The sequence below is a fragment of the Bubalus kerabau genome, chromosome 5 (assembly GCF_029407905.1).
Source record: "Bubalus kerabau isolate K-KA32 ecotype Philippines breed swamp buffalo chromosome 5, PCC_UOA_SB_1v2, whole genome shotgun sequence".
Classification (NCBI taxonomy): domain Eukaryota; kingdom Metazoa; phylum Chordata; class Mammalia; order Artiodactyla; family Bovidae; genus Bubalus; species Bubalus kerabau.
The window spans coordinates 115,216,607-115,235,448 of NC_073628.1; the positions used below are offsets into that span (position 1 = coordinate 115,216,607).

The window sequence follows — 18,842 nt, forward strand, 5'->3', positions numbered from 1 at the left end:
AAATGATTTTTCATTCAGAAGCTGACATGTGTAAGAGATTAATCTTTTTTTTTAGTGTCCTAGGTTTTCAGGAAAAGGTTGTTAAAGAACTGTTAACCTCTTTTTAACTTCCCTGGTGGGCCAGTGGTTAAGACTCCATGCTCCCAGTGCAGGGGACCCGGTTCAAACCCTAGTCAGGGAACCAGATCCCATATGCCTCAGCTAAGCGTCTGCATGCCACAACTAAGAAAAGAGAGGGAGAACTGTTAAACTCTTTTAAAGGACACAGCAATGACTACTGATGCATGAATATCTCTACCAGCACAGCTTTGGTAACTGTTAGTAAAAGTTAAGAGCACTTTTTTTAACATGGCAAAACCCTCTTTAGTCCTTAACTAGATGACCCATCAACTAATTTTTAAAAACAAAATATATTTATATTTCTAAGAATTATTGTTGAATTTTAGATTTGAAATCGAATTAAATTTGATCCAGTCTATTAGCAGCCAACTGTTATATAGCCTATAGATTTTTCAGAGTCACAAAGTGTCAGATTAGAATTTATCTAGTGATGAGTTTTATTCTTTTATACTCATTTCATTGATGATTTCACAAAGAAATTCTTAGTAATGTCTGTTATAAAATTATGCTGATTTTAAAATTTGCATGTAGGAATTCATTGTAATATGTATAATGAGAAAATAAATGATGACAGGTGTGTCTGGAATCTTACACCTACTAAGGCCATACTTACTCTTTCCTCACTCATTCATTTATTCACTCAGCAAATGTCTACTGAGCTCCCCTGTGTTAGACAAGAAAGGTATTGTCTCTGCCCATTTTGCCATCCAGATTTCAATTTACTGGAAAGGGTATTAACTTATCTCAGTGGTTTTTCTCTAAAAATGTTCTAGTATATTTTATCCATTATTCATGAACAATTACAGTACCTTCTATCAAATTCCTTTGGGCTTAGTTAAAATGACAAGGGAAGATAAGAAATAGCACTTTGAAGAACACCTTTCAAATACTATCAGTTTGTAATGCTTATATTTTTTAGGTTCCTACAAACTTGATGACTTTTGAGTAAAAACGTGATAAAGAACAAGGTGAACTGTTACCCTAAGTGAGAGCGAGGACCTGATGAAAGAGTGCCAGCTACAAACCAATCCTGTGCCAGGCAGAGCCCAGAGGCTCCGTCTCAGCCTCTGGAGTCCTGAACCAAAAAAGCACTAATTTCAGGGAACGAAGTGAGATATTCCCAGGGAACACATCAGAGCTGTAAAACAAACTGCCATGGACCATGCTTCTTATCTCTGAACTGACCTGTGGAAACCACTGCCTTAATAGAATGAAAGGAAAACCACCACGAAACACCAAACAGTGCGTGTGAATCTCCTGGCGGTGCTGTGCTTGGAATAGATCGTAGCTAATTTGCATTTCTTTTAACTTTGTACTAATTTTGGAGGGGGGAATCGCCTTTTTTTAGATACACTTTAAAAGGAAAAACATATTTCTTATGGGTGACATCAGGAGCTGGTTTTGAACTGAAGTGTGAAGATGTTTCAGCTTAGTAAGGTTCTACCAGCCACCTCGCCAAATGGTTTGCTTAAGCCTCCATGAGTCAGCGGCCTCAACGCGCTTTCTCACAGCAAGAGTGTAGGAATTAGAAATGTTAATAATGTGAGTTGTTGGGGTTTATTTGGGACTGGGGTGGGGTGGGGGGTTGTTTTGTTTTGGATAGGGGAGATTTTTTTTTTTAAACACTAAACTTCTGAAATTTAGTACTGTATGGGGTACATTATTTCCTGCTGGAGGTATAAAGGCTGAGTGTTCACATGCCAGACACTTTTTTCAAGTGGGCTCCAGAAAACATGGTTGTTTTTAACTGGGTTTAAAGTTTGGCCTTCTATATGAATTCATTGTTGGACCACAGATCTGCTTAGTAGAGAACTGTAATCCCAACCTAAACTTTTCTAAGAAGATTTTACAGTAACTACAGTTTTCAAGTTTAAGTGGATTATCCCTTCTTTCACTCACAGGTGATTTTTGTCATCAAGGGTGATGTATCAATATTTTATTAGGATATTTTCTTTTACAGTGTTAAATGTGCACAATGCCAGTTATTTTTTTATTATTTTCATTATTTTTGTTCAATATGAGATTCAGGATCACATTTGTTTAAAAGAGAATCTACATGTGTTTGTATGCATGTATGTATTTTATTATAAGGGATACAGAATAATTTTCAAAGGGAAAAAGGTGAAAGAGAGGCTGGAAATTTTGAGTATCAAAACTTTCCTTCCTACTTAACTTTCCTTTATCACAAACATTTTTCTCAAAATTTACTAATAGGTCCTTACCATGAAACCATATTTTGTTAATAGTTGATCAAGAGAGTTTTGTGAGAGCTCTGTTATGCAATAATGCATTTAACTTCCAAAATAAATGTTGAGTTTAAAACAAGGAGGAAAAAAAGTTTGAAGGTGAAATGCCTTAGAGTTTTAACCAAAAAAAAAAGGCACTTGAACAGAGGCTGTGTGTTGGATGTTATAAACTCATGAGGCAGCATGAATTTCACCTATGGCCCAGAGTAAGAAGTGCTTTTTGACTGATAACTTCTAATAGATTTCTATTACTTTGGGCCTCACATAAAAACTTTCAGATTGTATTCTAGGGGAATTTTATCCTTTTCCTTTTTAATCATAAGTATTTCATCCTTGAATCCATGAAATTTACATAGAAAATATTGCTTGTTAGAATAATTAACTAAAAGTATATCCATTTGGAAAGTAGAAGAGCTTTCTCAGATTGCTAAATTTTTCAATTTTGTTTTCTGTTTGAAAAGTATATTAAGAGTTCAAATATTTTTCTCACATAGTACAGTTAGAAATACCATTATTTCTGGTTTTGTGGGAAATGACATGAGCTGGAGAGGGCAAGAACATGGCTGAGACCTCCCAGCACAGCCCACTCTGGGCATGGAGAAGACCCCCTCTGCATAACCAGCATAGCAGTATTACTCTGAGACCTTGCACATCTGACTTTTGTTTTAATTTTCTTAACTTGTTTATTTCTCTTCAGAAATAAGTGTTTTTAACAGTGTATGTGCTTTTAAAACACACTGTGGATGAGAACCCTGTGGATTTTGTATTACCTTGTCTGTCTGTCATATAAGCTAAAGTAGATGAAGCGGTAGCTAACCGTATCGCTGAAGATGGGCAGCTGGGAGTCAGAGCCTAACAGCACAGTTTTGCCAAAGAGAGAGAGCTCAAGTGGAAGACGTGTTTGATATTTTCAGCGCTAAACACAAGGCTGCTTGTGCAGAGTGAGAACAGTGTTCAGATTTGGTGACTAGACCACACATAGATTTGTGGCCTCTGACTGACGGAAACTCTGAACTGTGCAGCGGAAGTCACCATTGTTTTCTTGTCTTCAGATTTGTCCATTCAAAATCTTGCTCATTGCTTTTTAAGGCTACTTTAGCATTTGAAGCAAAGAGAATTCCAGTGGGAGAAGTGAATTAAAATAGTGTGGGTGAATTTTTGATCTTATAATTCACCAAATGAGACCTAATAATAATGCAGGCAAAAATAAATACTACAATATTAAATATTTAGGCATCGTGTTAGTGAGAAGATGAAATTTTTCTCCTCTTACTAGGCCTACCCTTAATAAATAAATTTGTAAACTAGCGCCTCACAAGCTTGAAATTTTCACCAATGTTAAGCCCATTTTTTTCTCTCTGAGTCAAGAAAAACTCATTGGAAATTCCATTATAATTTAAATTTAAGCTAGTTTTTGATAAGCATAATGATTGGTATATTATCCAGCCTGGTGCAGCAGTATAATACCAACCAAAATACAATTTGAGGCACATCTCATTTAACTGTTTGAACATGGAAACTTATTTTTCATGCAAAAGTAACCTCTAACGGTTTTTAAAATGCAACTATAAAAATAACTGTATGATGACCTTGAGGAGCTCTGATTTTGGTCTCATGCCCCCTCTGTGTGTGAGTTCTGCTTATTTTTTTCAGAGACATTATTTTTACCATAACCTCCAAACTGTAAAAATTAAAAGAACCAATCAAACACACCTTCCTATTACATTTTCTTCACTGTGTAAATATTATTTGTGTAAACATTACGAAAAGGGATCCAAACAATTTGAGTCTGAGTATTTTTTTTCCTCCCCAGGCATATGCTTCAATGATAAATGTTTTCCTGTGCGGAAAATGCCATATGACTGTTGTGCTACCTTCTGTATGGACTGTTTTGGTATTGTATCTTTCTGTATGTCAGGAACTTAGGGTGTTTGTAGCTGCAGAGTTTCTGTAAGTGGCTTTATTCCTCTTCTAGAAGGTTTATAAAGGAGCCCAATGTGCACTGTTACAGAAGGGAAAAGAGTTTACAGTCTCGAGTGTATACACCTTGTATGTTAGTTGAAACCAGGGCCCGCCAAGAGCAGCCTGGCCTATTGCTCTCTTAGGATTACTAGAATTCACTTGGCCAAATGATTTGAGCAGAAGTCTTTTTTTTTTTTTTAGGTTAAATCTGTAGTTATAGATGACTTTACTGCTAAAAACAAAACTACAGGACTTGGTATTAGTTTAAAAATCAATAATAGTAGATTTAACCCATTAAATATCCACTCTTGATTTCCTTCCTATTTTCTGAGACACGCTCCTTTTCAATGTTCTTTTAAACCACCATATTATCTTTTTTTTGCAAACAAGAGGTACCAGTATTGTTAACAGAGGATAATATCAGTTTTTTCAAAAGTCATCTGCCTCAAAGGCGTTTGGAATAATTGGATCCCTTTTTGAAAAGGAAAATGAATTGGACTGCGTCCTGGTGGACCAGTAGTACTGCTGGAGCATGAATAGGTGATACAAAGCAAGTGTGGCCTTTGAGGCTTTGCTTTTATTTTCTGTCTCTCTTCTTTTATATTACTTCTTTCAGGCATAGTAAATTTATAATTTTACAGCCAGAGTAGTATTCTGTTTTCTTGTAACAAACATTGTTATTTAACACATTGATGATGATAATTTTCTGTGTGAAGTTAACCTTTTTTGGTTTTGCTTCCTTAAAAATGGCTTGTGTCTAAGGTGGCTTGTTTTATTTTTTTTCCCCCGTATTTAGAGGATTCTAACAAAAGAGATCTGTGTGAGCAAACTTTTAGGCTTTCTGAAAGCTATTTCATTACACTGGTATCTCAGTTGTAGTGCGGGGAAAATTTGCTCAGTGCCTTATCAATTTGAAGACCAACTTTAGGGCATCGAGTGTAACAATAATCATTTGTCCTCTTACTCCTTTTATTTCAGGAGTGTGTGCTATTCCTCTCTCCACCAGCTTACTCTTGCTCACAGCAAGTCTAAGAAAATGCGTGCGGATCGCTCTGGGTTATTGTCGCATTCCTCCTTGGCTTTGAGTCTTTTCAGACAAGCTCCTTCCCTGCTCCTCTCCTTCCAGGGGAGAAGATTAAAAATAAACCCTCCAAATCAGCCTTTAGATGAACACGCCTAAGAGCAACTTTGAAGAACATCCATCCAGCTGAGTTTATTTTTATTTTGTGTTGTTGAAATTGTTGTTTTGAGCATAGATTCAATTATCAGTCCTTTCAGAAAATCCTTAAAAGAATACAGTACAGCCAGAAAGATTTGTTTGGGTTCTATAAAAGCTCCTAAAATCCTGAAATGAGAGTTCCTTTGCCCAGAAGTGAAATTTAGTTCAGTACATTCTTACAGTTAAACAGGACTCAGAACAATAAAGCGACTGCTTTATCACCTACTGGCTAGTGTTAACTTGAAGATACTGTCAGGAGAGTGAAAACAACGACAAGGTATAAATTAAAGAGAAGCTGAGAGACTAAGCTAGCTTTCTCAGTGAAAACAAAGTGTGGAAGCATTTTGCTTCTCTGAGATTACTGCAAGATCTGGAGATACTGTTGTTCAACTGAGTCAAAATGCTCTCTTCACATTTTGTAAAGGGCTGGTATGTTCTAGAGGAGGCAAGTAAATTTAGTCTTTAAAGCCAAATGAAGGGATTAACTGGTCCTTGAAGGTTATTAGTAGGATTTAAAGTTTGATTCTAGTCATTTGGACTGCAAAGTGGTGATGGGATTAAAGGAATACATAATGAAAGGAATGCTTTGGGATTGAGCTTTTTTTTTTTTTTTTTTTAATAGACAAGTAGAAAGTTTCATAATTAGCTATGCTTTAGATACCAGGTAACAAATATCAATTTTCCCATTAAGATATCACCTATTAAAACTATTCACAGAAGATAGTCCAATAATTATTGACTTACTAAATCTGACAGAGTAGCTGATTAAAGTCACCAGACTCAAGAGTTTCTATACCTTGATTATCGACAGATCCATTGTTTTACAGCTGACTGAAGTATGAATGTGTGGGGAGGGGGTGGGGAGCTCATTCACAGTGTAATCTAAAGGAGATAAAGGCATCTGTGGGGATGAATATACAATAATGATAATATACAGGAAAACACAGGCCATTTTTACTCTCCTTCATCCCGGTTAACTTGAGGTACTAAAGATGAAGTACTCGTTTGCACTATGACCTCCTGGAGTGACGTGCAGCTTGGTTCCTCTCTCACTTTTGATTTCTGTTTAATATGCAAATGTGAGTGTGAGATCTTAAGTGTGTTTGCATAAGCTAACTTGAATTTAAGTACAGTTTTCTGAAATATTTCTATTGGAATAAATTACTTAAAAATATAGGTTGTGTGGGGATAATTTGTTTCCATGGTTACATTTTTATCATTAACTTTTAAAGAAATGATTTAAGTTGATTTCTTTTTTCCCAGTCTTTCTAGAATAGTTGACTAGGATTTTATTGGTACAAGGAAGCTTCTGTCTGGGTAAACTTCAGTTGCTCTTCTCTATCCCAGAGCAAGGATGTGCAGCATGCTGACAGATGGTGCATTGGGGAAAAGAGGTCAAGGGTATAATATTTCCGACATATCTCTCTCCCCACTCCAAGTATGTTATATGAGCAGTCTCCATAGAGGCCCTCTTTGCTAATATTATATTTCATAAATTCCAAACCATGACACTTTCACTTCTCACCATTTCTGAGAACAGAATCCGCCATCCAACCTAGGGAGCCTTAAATTAGAAGAAGTACCAAAATACATGTGTTGAGTCTCCTGTAAGTTATCAGCTGGGGTGTTTTGCTCTGCCCTTTCTTAGAATTCCATGAGTTTGCTTCTAAGAAGCTTGGGAAACCTCCAGACGGGACTGAATGCCCAGTGTTTGGGCAAACCATAACCCAGTTTTCAACTATTTTCTCACTTTTTTGATGGCTTTTGAAATTTTTCACTGACACTGTGCTAGAACCAAAAGAGAGTGACTGTTCTCTTCTGGGGTGAGCCTGTCCTTGCCTCACACAGCACCTCGTTCTCCGTGTGTGCATGCTGAGCTTCCGGGTTCCCTCCTCGTTTCGTTAGTGGCTGCTCCCTGAGCCAGTACCACATTGCCTTCATCCCTGGATAGCTGTGTAAGTCTTGATGTCTGATGAGGTAATTGCATTGTTCTTCAAATCTGCCTTGGCTCTTTGTGACTTTTTCATCCTCCCTATGCATTCTACAGTGTGTCAGGTTCAGTGAAAACACTGTTAATATTTTTATTGGACTTGCTTTGAATTTGTAGATTAATCTGAGAATTAACAGTTTGAAAAGCTTACTCATCTCATCTATGAATATGAACTGTCTCTCTGTTTTATTTAGGGTTTTTAATGTCCCTCAATAAAGTTTCATAGTTTTCTCCCTCCTAGTTTCATACCTCTTTTATTAGTTTATTCCTAGGTAAACTAGTTTTTGTTTCTGCTATGAGTTATCTGTCTGTAGGAATGCTATTTTTATGTTGACACTTAACATCCAGCAACCTTATTGAAATCCCTTATCTAATTCTAATAGTTTGTCCAGTATGATTCCATTGTCATATTAGCTGCAAATAAGGTAATAGATTGTGAGAAAATATTTGGAGTTTATAAAACAAAGGATTCATATCAAGAATATACATGGATTGGATTTTTTTTGCAAATTAATAAGAAAATGTATTCAGTAGAGAAATGTGCTAAAGGGTATGAATAAACAGTTTATAGAAGGAGGCCTATGTGGCTAATCTATGAAAAGATGTTCAACCTCAGTTAGTAGAGAATTTCAAAGTAAATCATGGAAGAGCTGTCTCATTAAACCTGTCAAACTGGTGAGGCAGTGCCAGAGAGCATCTGGGCAGTATTACAGAGATTGTGTACGTATACAGAGCATAAGAATTCAGAATTCCGGCCCTGGACCGCTTACTAGCTGCGTGATCTTGAGAAAGTGATTTAACCTTCTTCCTCAGTTTCCTCTTCTGTAAAATGATCACAGCGACAAGCCCACCTCAGAGAGTTGTGCGGCTCACCTTAGCTCATGCCTCTAAAGCCCCATGAGCAGAGCCAGCACCAGGAAGAACTGTCAGTGTTAGGAGAGCTGGGATCAGTCACGGAGAGTGGGATGAGAGGTGAAGGGGAGAAGAAGGAAGAGGTATTTGCCTAGTTAAGTCATAGTGAACTGAGAAGTGTCTTATAAACCTTAGTAAACTAAATGAAGAAATAAACCAGGTATATTCATTATAGACAAACTGGCAAGTAGAGAAAAACCTGAAGGACAGCCACCTAAAAAAAGAACCCTACTTTATTATTGTTGATTATTAAGATCCGTATTTCACCCACCTGTTGCTTGTTCAGTGAAGACTTCTGAACACCACCCCCAAATCGCCTAAATCAGAATATGAGGACAGTGCCTGGTGCACACTGAACTTTGAATTCACTTTGGTCTGATTTGCCCATAGCCCAGGCTCAAGTGAAAATAAGTGACTGAATTTGCTTTGTTATTGCCTAATTGTCAAAACCAAGTTGTTCATACAGTTAAGGTTTGGAAACTGTTAGCATCTATATTGAGCTGTTGCAGAAGAAAGACAAGTTGCTGTTTTTATTGACAGAAACTATTCTGAGATTTTAACATGAAAACGGAATCCTTTTCCATTAGGCATGGAAGAAAAACCTGGAGATTCACAGTGAGTTTCTTACTTCTTAAGCAATTATCAGTAAGTACAAACAAGAAGTACAATCAGTGAACCTCTGTTGACCACTGAGTTCTACAGTAGCCATGTTTTATGACCTAGTGCAACCTCAATGATGTGTTAGCAAATCTTAACCACACGAATACAGGATTGGGATTTCTATGTTGAAAGAGATTAAATAACTGTACTTTTGGTTGTGGTCATATCTACCTGGATCTTTGGTATAGACAGCCTACAAAAAAGTTGAGAATATGACCTGATGTAGTTTGAATTGAAACCTTTGATTCTAGCCTAACTTGCTGTGACATAACTAATTATGTTCTATGTCTCATTCTAAATCAAGATAATTCATGAACTTACTTGAGTGACAAATTTTCTGTGATTCCTTAGTTTTACTAAATTAAAATTCCCAGACTCTTAAAGGAAGACTCATTTCTGGTTCCATGTTTCTCCTTTAAGAAGAGGCTTGTATTCGTGTTTCCTCTTTGGTTAAAATCATCCATGGATGCCTTTTGTTCTTTGCGCTTACTTCCAGTAGGAGGGCCTTCTGCTCTAAAGGGACTCTCACAGTGGTCCATCAGACGTGTGATGATAACTTGACATTTTCTGTTGGCATTTCAAGCTCAAGTACCTGCCATCCAAACCGTGAAAAAGGAAAAGGACAGTGACAGAACGTATTAAATGATGGAAGTGTCTTATACCATAGTGAGCTGTGTGTTTTGAAGCAGTAAAGAGAACTTTTCATATAACACCTACAGCCTTGGGAAACCCATCAGTATATACTCATTCCCAAAAGAGGTAATGAGCTTTTCAGCCTAATTTAAATCATAGGAGTGGGTTATCTGTCATAGTGTCTAAAACAGATCATCTCTTTTTTTATACTTCTCAATCGGTTCAATTCAATCGCTCCTGAGCGATTTACAATTTACTCTTTATGACCCCATGGGCTGCACCACGCTAGGCTTCCCTGTCCATCACCAAATCCCGGTGTTTACAAAAAACTCATGTCCATTGAGTCAGTGATAGCATCCAACCATCTCATCCTCTGTCATCCCCTTCTCCTATCACCTTCAAACTTTCCCAGCATCAGGATCTTTTCAAATTAGTCAGCTCTTCACATCAGGTGGCCAAAGTATTGGAGTTTCAGCTTCAGCATCAGTCCTTCCAATGAACACTCAGGACTGATCTCCTTTAGGATGGACTGGTTGGATCTCCTTGCAGTCCAAGGGACTCGCAAGAGTCTTCTCCAACACCACGGTTCAAAAGCATCAATTCTTCGGCACTCAGCTTTCTTTATAGTCCAACTCACACATCCATACATGACTATTGGAAAAGCCATAGCTTGACTAGATGGACCTTTGATGGCAAAGAAATATCTCTGCTTTTTAATTTGCAGTCTAGGTTGGTCATAGTTTTCCTTCCAAGAAGTAAGCGTCTTTTAATTTCATGGCTGCAATCACCATCTACAGTGATTTTGGAACCCTAAAAAATAAAGTCAGCCACTATTTCCACTGCTTCCCCATCTATTTGCCATGAAGTGATGGGACCGGATGCCATGATCTTTGTTTTCTGAATGTTGAGCTTTAAGCCAACTTCTTCCCTCTCCTCTTTCACTTTCATCAAGAGGCTTTTTAGTTCCTCTTCACTTTCTGCCATAAGGGTGGTGTCATCTGCATATCTGAGGTTATTGATATTTCTCCCAGCAATCTTGATTCCAGCTTGTGCTTCTTCCAGCCCAGCATTTCTCATGATGTACTTACTCTGCATGTAAGTTAAATAAGCAGGGTGACAATATACAGCCTTGACGTACTCCTTTTCCTATTTGGAACCAGTCTGTTGTTCCATGTCCAGTTCTAACTGTTGCTTCCTGACCTGCATACAGTTTTCTCAAGAGGCAGGTCAGGTGGTCTGGTATTCCCATCTCTTTCAGAATTTTCCACAGTTTATTATGATCCACCCAGTCAAAGGCTTTGGCATAGTCAATAAAGCAGAAATAGATGTTTTTCTGGAACTCTCTTGCTTTTTCAGTGATCCAGCGGATGTTGGCAATTTGATCTCTGGTTCCTCTGCCTTTTCTAAAACCAGCTTGAACATCTGGAAGTTCACAGATCACGTATTGCTGAAGCCTGGCTTGGAGAATTTTTAGTGTTACTTTACTAGCGTGTGAGATGAGTGCAGTTGTGCAGTAGTTTGAGCATTCTTTGGCATTGCCTTTCTTTGGGTCTCGAATGACAGTTTATCCTCTCATATTAACCTTTTCCCCCCCTTACATATTTTGTCAGTTGTCTCACTTTTGGATGTCTACTCATTTACAGTATGTTGTCTCCCTTCATATTTGTTTAGATCATTGATTCTCAACCTTGGCTGCAGTTCAGAATCATCCAAGGAACTTTTAAAAATTTCAAGGCCTGGGCTACACACCAGACCAACCCCATATGCATGGGAGCAGTCGGGGCAGGGGGCACTAAGCCTCTCAGATGACACAAATGTGAGCCAGGGTTAAAAACCAACATTTAGGTTGTTGGTCTCTAAACACCGCAGAGGCTTTAGGACAGTGGCTTTCAAACATCCAAAGGCATAAGAATCCCCTGGAGGGCTGGTTAAGACTTTAATTGCTGGGTCCCATCCCCCAGAGTTTCTGATTCAGCAGTTTTGGGGTGGGACCTAAAAATGTACATTTCTTACAAGGTTCCAGATGCTGCTGATGCTGCTGGTTTGCAGGCCATACGTTGAGAACCACTGGAAATGAGAAACTAGGTTAGGAGGGGAAGATGAGAGGATCCATCTTTAATGCACACTAGGCTGTGAGTGTGCAACTTCATGCTATGAATGTGGTGGATGGGGTGCTGTCCAGAGTGTGAGCATCTGTGCCAGGTGGTAAGAGGGCACAAAAGGAGAAGACAGCACCCCAAAACTCTGAGGAAGCTCAGGATGAGAGGGAGGAGGCCAAGCTTGTGCCTGGGCAGCCACAGGGTTCCCAGCAGCTGTGGCATGGCAGAGAGGCAAGGACTGAGGACGCTTCACGCATATTTGATCTCTGGCCCATCTCCTGTCCCTGCAGCTCAGTGCTGACCTCTGCAGAACTGGAGCAATAGCAATTTTTGACTGCTTGCAACAAATGGCAACCCACTCCAGTACTCTTGCCTGGAAAATCCTGTGGACGGGAGCCTGGTAGGCTGCAGTCCATGAGGTCGCTAAGAGTCGGACACGACTGAACGACTTCACTTTCACTTTTCACTTTCATGCATTGGAGAAGGAAATCGCAACCCACTCCAGTGTTCTTGCCTGGAGAATCCCAGGGATGAAGGAGCCTGGTGGGCTGCTGTCTATGGGGTTGCACAGAGTTGGACACAACTGAAGCGACTTAGCAGCAGCAGCAACAATATATTTACTCACAAAGCAGTTATTTCAGAACTTCCAGGATACCCTTTTCCTCCCTCTAACAACAAAGTATTTTGAAGCAACAGGAAGAAAACTCTTCTGTATTTGGAAGCCATCAGCAAGGTCATTTGCTCCAATGCGCCATAGTCCCTACCACTCCCAATAGTCTTTTTTTTTTTTGATATTTATTTATTTATTGGATGTGCTGGGTTTTTGTTGCTGTGTGCAGGCTTACTCTAGTTGCAGTGGGCAGGGGCTGCTCTTCGTTGCTGTGTGAGGGCTTCACATGGCAGTGACTTCTCTTTTCTCAGAGCTTGGGCTCTAGGGTGCATGGGTTTCAGTAGTTGTGGTTCAGGAGCTTTAGTTGCCCCTCAGCATGTGTAATCTTTCCAGACCAGGGATCAAACCCATGTCGCTGCATTAGCAGGCGGATTCTTAACCACTGGACCACCAGGGAAGTATCCCCGTAGTCTTTTGACCTATTTTCTCCACTCATCTCTTGAGCAGCCTAAAACAGAAGGTCCCATTTTATGACAAAGAAGGAAGCTGGCCTGGAAGTAAAGCTGTCTCCAAGAACAGAGGGAAAAGATGGAAAGAACCTAGGTCCTTAGTGATTTCCTTGTGCTGCTGAATTAACCCAACCCTGGCAGGGTCCAACTTCTGAACTCCTTACAGATCGTGATCATCTTTTATTTTTAAGACAAGAAAAGAGGGGAAAGAGAGGAGAAAAGAAAGAAGACACAAAAGAATAGAGAAAAGAAAGACGGGATGGAAACAAAAAATGAAGAAGGGGAAAAGGCAGGCCACTTTTAAGACTTCTGTGCGCTGGTAAGGAATGATGGAGCTGCAAAAACATAATAGATTTCTTGCAAGATTTCTGCTTGTGCCCCCACAATTTATTAATTTTTAGAAGTACAACCAGGAGGTATTAACAGTCTCACAATAAGGGAAAGAAACACCTCTTCCTTATGTGGTGTTGTTATTATTAAAGGGAGGATTCAGGTGTTGACACTGGGCGCCCTGGTGGGCCGTGGAGCCCCATCAGCCTCTGCTCTTGCCCACGGCTAGAGTGTCCTGAGCCGTCTCTGTTGGGAGCCAGGTCAGCTGCTGTTCTGCTCAACAGGGAACACTCCGTTCCTCTACTTGGGTAAACCAGACACAGGCCCCTGCTGCTGCTCCAATCAACAGGGAGGCCGGCGACCAAGCAGCTGCCTCCTCGCGGGGTCAGTCCAGTGTCGGCAACAGGCCCTCTGCTCCCTTGGGGCCCTGCTCTCCCTCTGCTGACAGCACCAGCTTCGTCGGAGATGCTGAATTCTCATCAACTGTGAGAGCCAGATTGTTTCCCTCCTTGCTTTTGTTTTGATGTGTCTTAAAATGATTAGGCTTTTACTCTCAAATATTTCCGTTCACCCTTACTGGCTAACGAACGAGGCACCTCACACACCACAGCAGGACAAGGCACGCTACTATGGTATCCAGTAAACAGTGGCTAAACAAAGTCAAAAGTCTTGCTCAAATCAAGTTCTCTTTCGTACTTGTTGTTCTTCCATCTGCCCTGAGCTACGTAATGGCTGTCCAAAAATGTAACCCACTGCACCTCTGTGAGGAGTTCAAGAAAAGAAGCTTCCTGGACCTTTGCCAATGACTTTCTTGCATCGTCTTAATTGTCCATTTGCTAGTTAACAAGTCAGTCTAGAAAGAAGTCTTTCTTCTTTTATTCTTGGAAAGTATGTACTTGGGAATGTCCAATAAAAGCCAGTATGTGCTGAATGCCTGCTCTCTGCCAGGTTCTGGCCAATGAGAGGCTGTCTCTGAGGGCTGCCCGGCTGGGAACATGAGGGCTGAGGAGAGGCCACTCAGGAGTGACCGAGGGCCTGATCAGTGATCACCTGCGTGAGACAGGTGGATGCTCTCACCCTGCGGCTGAGGTCAGACAAGGGCGGTCTCTGGGAAGAAGGGGCACATTTCCCTGTCTGGGGGCAACCAGCTCCCCATCACCAGGTTCCGGCACCTGGACCCCAGAGCCACTTTCAGCAAAGTGACTAAGCACCCGCCTCAGTCCAGCCCCTCTAGTCCTGCCCTGTGTCTCGTCACTGTGTCCCTGCAGACCCCACTCCCAAGTCCCCAGTGTGTTTCATGGAAACGTGTCAATTTGATTCATCACACAATCTCTAATGGCTTGGTTATAATCTTACTCATGTTATACACAATCTCTCAGTATTCCTTATAACAACTCTAGGAGGAAAGGATACTTCTTCCCAGATAACAACAGGAAGAATCAAAGAGGTTAAGGAATTCAGTGAAGTCACCCAGTAAGGGGCGGAGCCAGAACTCAGACTCTGATCAGTCTCATTCTCAACCCGGGTAGACCTTGGCTTTCAGAGCCATAACCTAGCAATTTCCGTGCCCAGAGCTAGCAGCATGAAAGCTCAGCAAATAATGTTGTGATTTATTATGTGACTCAAAGAAAGAACAACCAGCAGCTTCCTGTTTTAGTTATTCTTGCTTATGACAGTTTCTAGCTAAAGAAATTCATGTGCTGTCAACATGCAAATGTAATTTTTTTTGTTTTCCAATGTCTGTGCCAGGCCAGAGCCTCCCTATGGGCCTTGCACGCACTATGCTGAATCTGGTCCCTTGAGTTTACAACCTCACCACAAATACAAAACACTAAAATAATTATCATGAACAATCCTGAATTGCTTAAATGTCACGTGTACATGTTACATCAGAAAAGTTCTGCTCAATCAGAAGGAAAAGCACCATGCTATGGCCTCACAGAGCTTGGAAAGGCTTGGTGGAAGAGAGGAGATTTTTGTGTGGATAGGATTTAGGACCAGAGGAGAATTGAAAGCAAGAACTGGAAGTGTTAACTGACTTGGGTTCTGGTCTCTTATTGTTAAGTTGTTCAGGGGAATCCAGACAAGGACTTCAGGCAAGGCTTTATTGGGAATCAATTACAGCAGGAGGGTGTGAGAACAAGAAACAGTTTCCCTTGCTTGCTCCCTGATGAGGGGTGGTGGGGGGGTGGGGGGTTGATCTGAGCCAGTCTCTTAAATGGGGTGAGCGTAGGGGCCCATTGGAGGTTTGGGCTTCAGGGCTGGCTTAGATGGTCTGCCCATCCGCTTGATGGTGCTGTGATGCAAGCTCAGTCCCCTGCTTTTGCTCCCTGTACCTCAAGAGTGGCAGTTGGGGTTTTGGCCTTTTCTTCGCAGGTCCCAGTCTGTCTCAGAAGTACACAGTTGAGGCTGGGAACAGATCACACTGACAAGACCCAGGGCACAAAGTGGGAAAAGTAGGTTGGAATCCAACGGTCAGGACTTTGCCAGGATGAGGAATTGAGGGTGGAAGCTGAGAGAACAGGCAGGGAGTAGTTAACACTCCAAGGGAGAGAGAACGAGGGCCTGACCAAAGTAGGAGCGTGGGAGGGACAAGATTGAAGGAAGTCTGCTCCTCTGCCCCAGGCACCCAGATACCCTGCTGTCTGGTAACCAGTAGTAACTGGAATGATGAGTGATTGCTCAGTGGCAGGCTATGTTGGTCCCCACTGGCAATACGATACCCTTTCTAGAAAAAAGTAGAACCTCCTGGCACCCTCCATGTTCAATTGCCAATTTCAGTCACCTCCTCCTATCAATTGTACTTAACCTTCCCAGCCTGTTTCGTCATCTATAAAATCAGCATGAAATGGTTCTTCCTTCCTGGGGTTATGAGGTTGAATGAGAGAATGCATGCAAAGTGCAAGGCCAGGCACTAGGCTTATGACTGCTAGTGATGAACCACCAGTATGACAATCTGCTCCCTTGGTCAGCTACAACCTCCTGAGCCATGAGCATGCTTTATGAGGACTTACTGCTGTGGAAAGTGGCTATTGGGCCCTCTCTCTCTCTCTGGAAAGCATTAGACACTGACAAATAGCTGAAGGTGCAATCAAGCAAATTTATATTGTGATATCTTTCAAGTTTCCCGTAAGTTAATTTGGACACAGCATGGCACCCCACTCCAGTACTCTTGCCTGGAAAATCCCATGGACAGAGCAGCCTGGTAGGCTGAAGTCCATGGGGTCGCTAAGAGTCGGACACGACTGAGCAACTTCACTTTTCACTTTCATGCATTGGAGAAGGAAATGGCAAAGCACTCCAGTGTTCTTGCCTGGAGAATCCCAGGGCCGGGGGGTGGGGGGTGGGGGGGGGCGGGGGGGGGCGCCTGGAGGGCCGCCGTCTCTGGGGTCACACAGAGTCGGACACAACTGAAGCAACTTAGCAGCAGCAGCAGCAGCTTTCTAACAAAAAGTTCAGAATTGTTGCATTTTGACAGTCAACTGTCCTGTTCCTTATTTTATACTACTGTCCATACAGGCTCCTCTTATCCCTTTGTGTTTATACCGGAGTGTACCTGAGCTAAACTGTAATGGAGCTCTGGGTGGGAATCTGGGATGCTTTAGACCCACCCATAGAGGTCAAGGCCTGAGAATACTAGAAGGATCTGAGAATACTAGATGGGCCCTTCAGTAAGACTTCACCCATTTCATCCTCCAGGGCACTGTGCCATACATTTGGCATATGTCATGTTATGTAATCCTTAAACCAGTCTCATGAGGTAGGAATTGTTAGTGAAAGTGAAAGTGAAGTCGCTCAGTCGTGTCCGACTCTTAGCGACCCCGTGGACTGCAGCCTACCAGGTTCCTCTGTCCATGGGATTTTCCAGGCAAGAGTACTGGAGTGGGGTGCCATTGCCTTCTCCAGAGGAATTGTTAACATTGTTATAAATGAGGAAATAGAGTCTTGGTTGAAGGGTCTTGCACACACACATCTAGCCAGGACTGCAACAAAGATCCTCTCTCTTGTGTGTCTGGCTGAAGCCCCTTCTTTCCTGCACGTGTTCCTCCCTCAGGTTGTCACTCCAGGCCTCATGGTAAGCCTAGTACAGTTGTTACTATGATTTTAAGTTTAGCATTTTTTGTTGTTGTTACAGGATGCTTAAGAGGTTTATAGTTCCATTATGGTGATTTGCTATAATACTTCTAACTTGTGTATTGTTTTTTAGTCAGTAAGTCATGTCTGACTCTTTGTGACCCCATGGACTGTAACCCACTTGGCTTCTCTGTCCATGTGATTTCCCAGGCAAGAATACTGAGGCAGGTTGTCATTTCCTTCTCCAGGGGATCTTCCCAACCCAGGGATTGAACCTGCGTGTCCTGCATTGGCAGGAGGATTCTTTACCACACAGCTACCTGGGAAGCCCTCTAATTTATATAATTGGGAATAAATGTAAACACTGCAAGCTCTAATCAGCCCCAAATAGCATGTTATTTCATGACAAATAAATAACATGTTGAATGAAAACAAAAGCCATAGGACAGAGTATGGAAAACCATGGTAAAATGGAACTTCTTGCTCATCACTAAAGAAAACAGGCTGACATAGAGAGTCAGTTCAGACAGAAACTAAAGATCAAACAACAGCATTTTAGCTTATTCTTTTTACAGCTGGATTCCAAGGAAGATAAATTCTATTTGAACTTATCTTTTCACATATCTTGCTAATAAAGTCAGTCGATTATTGAGTGTCAGACAAGAAATTTAAAAGACGTATTATATGTATGTATGACTTAGAACATGTAATCGTATATGTATGTGAGATTAATATGGTAAGGGCACTAATGGATAAAATAGCATGCAAGAACAGATAGACAATGTAAGCAGAGAGATGGAAATCCTGAGAGAGAACTCAAAAGAAATTCTAGAAATGAAAAAAACATGGAAATGAAGAATGCCTTTGATGGGCTTATTAGTAGACTGGACACAGCTGAGAAAAGAATATTTGAGCTTGAGGCTATTTCGATAGAAATCTCCAAAACTGAAAAGCAAAGAGAAGAAAAACTTAAGGAAAAAAAAATCCAGAATATCTGGGGTCTCTGGACAACTACAAAAGATATAACTGAGTAACACAAATGCCAGAAGGAGAGGAGAAAAAGGAACAGAAGAAATATTGAAACAAGAACAAAATTTCCCCCAAATGCTAGATACCAAGTCACAGATCCAGGAAGCTCAGAGAACACCAAGCAAGAGGAATGTCTCAGAAAAACTACAGCTGAGCATATATTTTCAAATTATTGGAAAGCAAAGGTAAAGAAAAAATACTGAAAGAAACAGAAGAAAAACACCTTACCTAAGGAGGATCAGAGACAAGAATCAATCTCACTTCTTCACAGAAACCATGCAAGCAAGAAGAGAGTGGAGTTAAACATTAAAAGTTTTGAGAGGGAAAAACTACCAACCTAGAATTCTGTACTCTGAAGAATTATCCTTCAGAAATAACTGAGAAATAGACTTTCTTAGACAAACAAAACTGAGGGAATGTGTTGCCTGCAGACCTGCCTTGGAAGAAAA

At 40.9% G+C, this 18,842-nt stretch overlaps 2 protein-coding genes across 23 annotated transcripts in view; one reads left to right on the forward strand and one right to left on the reverse strand.

Moving 5' to 3' along the window:
* RALGPS2 (Ral GEF with PH domain and SH3 binding motif 2) overlaps window positions 1-6,270 on the forward strand; it is a 166,426-nt gene extending 160,156 nt beyond the window's left edge. For all 6 annotated transcript variants that reach the window (XM_055582763.1, XM_055582767.1, XM_055582764.1 and 3 more), the window contains 2 exons: window positions 1,040-1,662; window positions 5,307-6,270. In XM_055582763.1, the coding sequence (XP_055438738.1) occupies window positions 1,040-1,069 (30 nt within the window). In that variant the 3' untranslated portion in view covers window positions 1,070-1,662; window positions 5,307-6,270. The remainder of the gene's footprint in view (window positions 1-1,039; window positions 1,663-5,306) is intronic.
* Window positions 1-18,842, reverse strand: part of ANGPTL1 (angiopoietin like 1) — an 80,974-nt gene that overhangs the window by 60,155 nt on the left and 1,977 nt on the right. For 4 of the 17 annotated variants that reach the window (XM_055582776.1, XM_055582786.1, XM_055582782.1 and 1 more), the window contains exons 2-3: window positions 18,622-18,656; window positions 9,431-9,701 (exon numbers count right to left, since the gene is read on the reverse strand). The exons of 6 other annotated variants lie outside the window; for them this stretch is intronic. The gene's annotated coding sequence lies outside the window, so the exon portion shown is untranslated. Of the gene's footprint in view, window positions 1-9,430; window positions 9,702-10,138; window positions 11,201-18,621; window positions 18,657-18,842 lie in introns of all 17 variants that reach the window. 7 more of the 17 variants (XM_055582787.1, XM_055582779.1, XM_055582778.1 and 4 more) reach the window with 5 other exon arrangements.